The 8,009-nt window shown below is 33.9% G+C and overlaps 1 protein-coding gene across 4 annotated transcripts in view; it reads left to right on the top strand.

Annotated features, from left to right (window-relative positions):
• LOC145969050 (atrial natriuretic peptide receptor 1) overlaps positions 1-8,009 on the top strand; it is an 85,253-nt gene that overhangs the window by 9,306 nt on the left and 67,938 nt on the right. For 3 of the 4 annotated variants that reach the window (XR_014437940.1, XM_083094915.1, XM_083094924.1), the window contains exon 2: positions 2,161-3,335. Coding sequence is in view for 3 of the 4 variants with exons in the window: in XM_083094915.1 (XP_082951041.1) it covers positions 2,867-3,335 (469 nt within the window). In the remaining variant the exon portion in view is untranslated. The remainder of the gene's footprint in view (positions 1-2,160; positions 3,336-8,009) is intronic. The other variant, XM_083094921.1, reaches the window with a different exon arrangement.

The following is an 8,009-nucleotide window of genomic DNA, read 5'->3' as shown; positions in this document are numbered from 1 at the left end:
GATTTTTATTTTTTTAAACATAGTTTAAAAAACAATGTAGTTATACATATATATATATATATATATATATATATATATATATATATATATATATATAACATTATAAAATCATCAAAAAATAAAAGATTTTGTGATTTTTTTATACTTTATAAAACATCCATATTTAAATTACATTTTGCCATAGCAGCTGCGAGTTAAAAGGACCATGACGCACGTCCATCGCAAATGGGGAAATTTTCGACGTGCTCGGTCACGTACTCGGTTCCGTTCATCCAAATTGTCTCTGCCTCGTGTAATAATATTCTTCCATCCCTAATTCAAAAAGGTGCGTTCCATTTCGTAGTTCTGCTTTTACGCTCACGCTAAGAAAGCCCGGAAACCAAGAGAGAAGTCGCAGAGACGCTTTATCTACCCTCATTACTTTCCGCGGAGTGAAAGGTCTGTCGTCGGCTTTCAGGTCGCGTGTCCTACTATTTCGTTCGATATAAGAAAGCTACCCGAAAACATACGGCGGCCAATTGAATTGCCACTTTACAATTTCATGAGAACTAGCTCAGTCAATTTCGCGCCAAAGACATGTTAATCAATTATTTGTATCACGTCGGGTTTTTTTTATTGCACATTGAAGTCATTGATTTATCAATTATTTTAATCAAATCAAGTACGTAAGCGTTATATGAATATAACGGATTTTATTCAATTATGAATGCCTTGCATAATTTAATACACTTTATGTGAAAATTCTTTAAAATTGAATTAATCTCTATAAAAGAATGTAGCTTTTAGAAGACTCTACATATTAAGTTGATTGCTTTAAAAAATTATTATTATCCGGAAAAGTGATGAGAATATGTACTTTTCCTTTCTGTGTTCTAACTAATATATTCGATACAATTAACATTAAAAATATTTATAATTTTTTCGAGAGAAAATAATTAAAAATTATATAAATATTAAGAATATACGGTACGAGTTAAAATTAAAAGAAATATTTTTTATAGAATAAATATGCTAATTTTGATTTGGAAATTAGAAATTATTTAAACGTGCAATTTATGAAAGAAGACTTTGGAACTGCATTAAAGAAATCATTAAAACATGACTTTACTCTTATCTTTATTAGAAACGCAGGCACGAACTCACTTACTCTGCTAAAACGCTTGGGAAACATTAGGGTCGTACGTGGCAACGATTTGTTGCGTTATCAGAGGATTATTTCCGCCGCGCATTTTCTGAGGTGTATTCCCCAGGATAATACGGCTAAACCGCGCTAAATATGCGAAATAAATTTTTGCACATAGTTATGTATACACCGAAAAAATTGTATTCTTGAAATGTATACTTTATAAGTCCTCTTAATAAATATTCTTAATAAATAAGAATATATTCTTAATGAATACTTAATGATACTTAATTTGCGACTTCTAGGCCGCAACTCGATTTTCGTGTGCACGACATGTTTCTTCGCTACGCGGCAACACCACTCTTAATTTTTCTCGTATTCAATATTTATCATGAAATGTATATAAAGGACTTGTATTAACGTAAGATTTAAAGTATATTTTTTTCCCTTAGCAGTGGTGCGAAAGAGAGGACGCTGCTCACACACAGGTTCTCTGTGTGCATGTGAGCCGTCCTCTTTCTGACATCACTGTTTATCAGTTTAATTTCAAGCTGAATTTAAAATAATTTATTTAATAATCTGGATTCCTTGTTGGGATTCAGAATATTAAACAGATTATTTGAAATTAGGCGGAAAAAAACTTTTAGACCAATAATTAAATTTATTTGACTTCAACAAAATTTATTAAATCCAAAGAAATATTTTTCTCTGTGTATTAAGAATATCTCTTTAGAAGATTTTTTTCTTAACTTAAGAGGATCCTCTTGGCGCCTATTTTAGTGGTATATATTCTAAAGATAAGTGGCATATTCTTAAGTTAAGAATACAATTTTTTCGGTGTACTTTTTTAGGTGGGAAGGGAACGATCTTTTCTTTTAATTTTGGGATATAAAAACTTGATGTTATCTTACGATTTTTTTACAAACTAAAATGCCTCCTGCGAGACTAAATCAAGTCGCCGTATAATAGGATATTATGTATGTAGGTTAGGCTAATCAGGACAAATCTCACTTCCTAATTTTATACTCATTTCACAGCCGAGCTTCTAAGGAATACGTGTATTTCATAATTAATAAAGTTACGATGCTTGGGATTACTAATGATTATCGTTGCATCGAAGTTAAATTGGAATGCACCGGAGACTGTAATGGACCCCTTTGATGGAGGATGATATCTGCCACCTCGGGAGAGAGGCGAAATTAGCTATTAATTTTCGTATAAAGTCATTAATGCAGTGTCATTAGGCGCATGTTGCGTACATCATGCGAGTGGCCGCAAATGAAGATGGACATGCATATAACGCGTCTGTCAAAATCACAATCGGACGAGCAATGATCTGTGTACTGTTTCTTTGGGAAAAATATTTTTCACTGCATAGAAACAAGAAATACGAATCACGCAAAATATTAAATAACTTACAATATTTTTATAATTTTGTTGCTTGTTATCGCGTGTCAGACGTTTAACAAGGAAGCAAATTGTGTGAATTAAAATGTGATTAGCCACGTTGAAAGCAAATTATCATGAAACGTATATACAACGGTTAAAGAGAATGCTTAGAGAGAAGTGGAACTCGAGATGAAACCGAAGTGCGAAAAACAGTTAGCCCGTAAGCAGCCGCGGGTGACTCCTTTCCTCTCGCGGTGTCGACCGCATTCCGGCAAACGCGTCGCGATGTGCAATAATTAGAGATAGAAATAATTCCGACGAGAGATAGAAGGGAAGAAGGTTTAACGCGTCGCGATGGCGTCGCGGACGAGAAAACGATGGTGCGCGAGTGATGTTCTGGTGCGATTGACGCTGTTCCTATCGGGTCTGTGCATCGCTCGTTGTGCGGATTTTGACACGACGACGATGACATCAATGACGTCCACGACAATGACGACGATGACGACGATGACGACGCCGATGACGCCGACGACATCGCCGATGATGTTGGTACCAGTTGCTGATGCGAGGAAATGCGTCGATGGTGCACGGACAACGCAGTCCGAGGGCGAGGTTAAGCTAGCGGTGATCGCGCCAGGTGATCCTCACCACGAGCAGAGCTTGCCGAGGGTATTGCCAGCGGTGTTGCTAGCGGTGAGATACGTCAGTTCACCCAAGGGACCCTTACCCGGATGGATCATCAAGGTGGACCATCGCGACTCGCATTGCTCCAGCACTTATGGGCCCCTCGCCGCATTCGAGTTTTACATCAACCAGACAGCAGGTCACAACGCACGATGCGTTTTTCAAACTACTCTCTCTCTCTCTATTTTCCCATTTCCTTCGCCTTTGCTTCTTTTTGCTCTCACTTCCTTTTATCTCTCCATCTCAACGTAATCGAGAGACCCGGCGTATACTCTACTGCAACGTGGTATACTGCGATACAAAGTTTTTTATATCCGACCGTAAAGTTTATGCGTTAAGTACTAAGCTACTTTAACTCAATTTTTTAAGAGTTTATCATTAAATTGCAATTGATTCGGTAATGTGATACAAAGATGGTAATTTGAAATATTTGAAAAGATTGAAATAATACAAATAATATTTTAAATACGGAATTCTCGATTACGTTAAAAAAACATTTGAAATTAAATTTATTAATTTTTAAATATCGAGTTTCTTTCTCCTCGACTCTAATTAATATAATATATTATTGAACACACAAAAATTTGAAACGCTTGCGCTTTTATTAATTGATATTTTATGAATCATATGTATGCTTGAGAACGCTAGATCTAAAAATTAAAATATGTAGATTAAAGTTTAAGAATTAACCCTTAAATAGTCACATATGAATCATTTTCGATATTTTAACAATAGACCGAAGGCATTAATCGAAATAAAAGGGTATTAATCAATAAAAAAATGTTTAAAATTTTATTTTTTAATTTTTCTTGTACATAATCATCGTTTATAGAGATGTCAATGAATATATATAAATTTTTTTAGATTTTTTTCAAGCACTTTGAGATAGCTAAAATTGCGACAAGACTTTATGACCCATATGTGACTAGAGCAAACAAAAATATGTGACCTATAATCGTTAATGGAATGTTAGTTGCGCTGACAAACAAGCACAGCACATGACGTAAATAAGGTATACGAGTATAATATATCGCGTACAAAGTCGGGAGGCCCATATATCAAGAAAAGCGATCCGCAAAGTTGTTTGCATTCGTTGCACGTTTAGCTTGTCGCGGAACACTCGGGCCACCAGTCGCTAAATGCATTTGCTCAGGTGGTTGCCTGATGATGTATAATGTGATTTTATATTGTTTATTGCCAGCACGTCGAACTTCTAAAATGTAAAATATACGATAAAGTTTACATTACAGCATCGCTAGCTGTTTAAATCTTCAATAAAGCCCTGCCGCTTCTTGACAGCCAACCGGCTGTTTGTCTCGAGAGTTGTTTGTTTCGCATTCGATACTCGATTGTCGATATAAAGAACAAAAAAGTACAAGAGGAAAGAGAGAGGAGAATGCGAAAAGCACTCTCGATTCGCAATACAGTTTAATTTTCAGAGAAAAAGTCGATAAGGCTTGCTCGCTCGCTGAGGCTTGCGTCTCTACTTGTGTGTTTCAACAGTCATTTCTTTCTTTTCTCGAATTTGAAAAGCGGATTAAGATCGGCGTATGGAAGTATAATTAATCTATCTATCCACCGCTGATGAGATTCGTAAATTTTCTTGCATTGAGAGCATCTCCGGATTTGTGTAACAAACGGATTTCTGTTTTTTTACGCTTAAGCGGATTTCCATTTCACAGAAATGAATACAGTAAGATAAGACAAAATATATAATATGAATACAATATATATGCAACTTTAATGCAAAAATTGGAAATAGGAAATGTATATCTGTTATCGATATTTGTTTATAGTAGAAAACTTCGAAAATATTATTATTATCACATATTGATGCATACATTGCTATACTCATTTCTATGGATGCTAAATATTTGAACATTTTAGATATTCCGTTATGAATATCTAAAATGTTCAAATATTTAGAATATTACATCGATAAAAAAAGATTATGAAAAAATTCCCCTTTTTCTTTCCCCTCTTGGATAGTAAAAAAATTAATCTATTCTATATAAAATACATCGAATATATATGAAACATGCACAGAATTACAGAGAATATGTTTTAAAAATATATATGGAAATATATATGAAAAAATATATATGAAATTGTAAAATTTTTTTCCTCTATTGATTTTTCTACCAATTTTTATAATAAGTATTTTTCTGTAAAGATTTAATTGAAAACAAGTTTTTTATATACATTTATTCGTATTTTTGTAAAACATTCGTTATGAATTGGTTGATGTAAATTTGATGGCCTGAAAATCGAATGCGCGAACATTAATTAGATATGGTTGTACGAGCGATCGCGTTGTGAAGACGGCGCATCGACCCCGCGATACGAGATTCCGAGGATCGTGCCTTAAAGCTCGCATCATTAATTGTACCAATTAATCGGCGACAATGTTTCTCTAAAGACTCGTACGCGGCATGTTTTTAATTGGACCGTCTATCGTCGTTAAAGTCGCGCGGCTGCCGTCTTAGCAGAAACGCGCCTATTTTTATGAGGGGTTGACGTCAGCTACTGCCCGCTACTGCCGTGTCAATTTGCAGCTGCAAACTGTCGAAGCTGATACGACGGGAACGAACGAACGAACGACGATGACGACGACGAATTGTCGGTCAGTCAACCAAAGCCGACTCGCCGCGTCTTTTTTCGTCGAGTCCCCGCTTCGCGCTTGTGCACATCCCAGAGTCTGTTAAATATCGCTTTAATTCGGCTTAATTAATCTTGTTCGTGCCGGTGGCTCGCTCTTCTCTTCGGATTAATTGACCTCGCGCCCCCGCTCCTAAGCGAATCATTTACTTTCTCAGGAGTGCGTGCAATCGTTCATGAACAATGTCACGTCTTTGCAGGGCAAGCTTGTGCGTTGAAAGAAAATGTCAGGGTGTGAAAGTGATAGAAATTATTTTATAAATTCTTTCTCACAGAGATATGTATAAGCCGTTAAAAACTTTTCTCTTTTTCTATTATATATAATAACAGATATTTAACTCGAAAATTGTTAATTCTTTTCATTGAAGATTATAAAAAAGAGATATATAAATCTCGGTCAACCGTTTGACGAAAAATTTTATCTATTGACGAGTTATTTTTGTTCCATGTTGAGTAAAATTGAAAAATAAAAATATTTCTTAACACGATTATATCGTGTGTCTATTACGCTTGCGATTAATATATAAAGAAAGCGCACCGATCTTCCCTATAAAGAAAATGACTCAAGAACGAAGCGAATCGTTGCAGTAAAATTTTCAAGTGTCACGTAGCTAGTCGTCACGATAATTTCGGTGAACGATGCTTAGGAGAGTTCTGTAATTACTTTCGTAATGAAAATTTATTCGAAATGTTGACGAAGAGAGCGTATTTTCCATCGATTTCGTTCGATACTCGATTGATGGTTCATTACAGCTTTAATTCTGCCAGTGTGATATTTTTAGAATTAATTTAATGCAAGTTGAAGCCTTCTTTCCTTCTTTTGACTTCGGTACGAAATTGATAAAAATATTTATAGTTAACTTTTATTTTTTTTCCTTTTACTCTTTCTCTTCGTGAAATTACTAAGAAACTTTTAAATTTCTCATAATATTGCATATCTATGACTCTCTCTTCGATTTCAATTAACTGAAACTTATTGAGAAATGAATTTGAGCGCATTAACTTGATTCACTGATAAAAGTTCAGAACTTGCTTGATTGGTGTAAATCTGTCATTACCAATCCACTTCAATTTGAATATAAGTTTTTCTTCGCATTCGTGAGTATTTCTGTGTAAGAATTTTGAAACTGTAAAACATTTCAAAAAAGAAAAAGTAATTATCTCTCCTTTTTATCACTTTCTTCAAGCTGCTTCTTAGTAATCCGTGGACTATTAAAATGTACAAAGTCGAGATGTTTATTCTTCTCTATTTTAATTCAATGTTTAATTACCAATATCATTAAGATTGAATGTTAAATAGTTATAACAAATAATAGCTTTCACTGCTAGACGGTTTTTGTAATGAAAAGTTGACTTTTCAAATGCTCTCTTCTTAAAATTCAACGTTAAAAGTTTCTGCAACATTCTGTGAAAAACTAACGAAATAGTATTTAAGATATTTTTCTGATTATATATTACAATATATATAAAATAAATTAATATATAAAATATATAAAATAATATATAAAATAAATTTGGTATTTATTTTCATACCCATATGGATCATGCATTATAACATTATAACATTATAATTTAATTTCTTATATTTATATGTGTGTATTATATGATATATATTCCTAAATGAGAACTTATACAAATAAAAGGCGTAATTTTAATTTTTGAGTGAAACGCATCGTCGATTTTGAATCTCAAAATGTGTAACAGCTGCCAAGTTAACGGCTTTATTAATGAAGGAAAAAGATTAATTTCATCGGACAGACTTCTCAATTATGCTAGAGAATTTAATCTTTTAGCTTTCTCATCTTTTTTTAACAGTTACTTATTACGTTGAGCTTGAATTGTAAGTTTAAAGTCGTAAAAAAAGGAGTAAGCGCGAATTTATTTATAAATTTGCCGCTTGATGGTTTATAATGATACTTTGAAGATAGGAGGATGAAAACTTCTTTTCTTAAAAAATAAAATTGTTCGTAGATTCATTGTATACTAGGCTCTCGTATGATAATAATTTTTTTGCTAATAAATTTGTGTGCTCGTAATATTGGCACGCGATTACCATTCACGACAGCGCGTTGCAAATTTACGAGATTGTAAATAATGTAGATCGAATCGCGTGAATGCGCTGTAAAATGCATTATCCGCCTGCCGCGAGAAGAAG

The sequence above is a fragment of the Camponotus vicinus genome, unplaced genomic scaffold, assembly GCF_025532165.1.
Source record: "Camponotus vicinus isolate PSW18456_S1 unplaced genomic scaffold, iyCamVici1.0 SCAF_1, whole genome shotgun sequence".
Classification (NCBI taxonomy): domain Eukaryota; kingdom Metazoa; phylum Arthropoda; class Insecta; order Hymenoptera; family Formicidae; genus Camponotus; species Camponotus vicinus.
The sequence above is the reverse complement of the archived record's forward strand: the minus strand, read 5'-3'. Positions and strand labels throughout refer to the sequence as shown.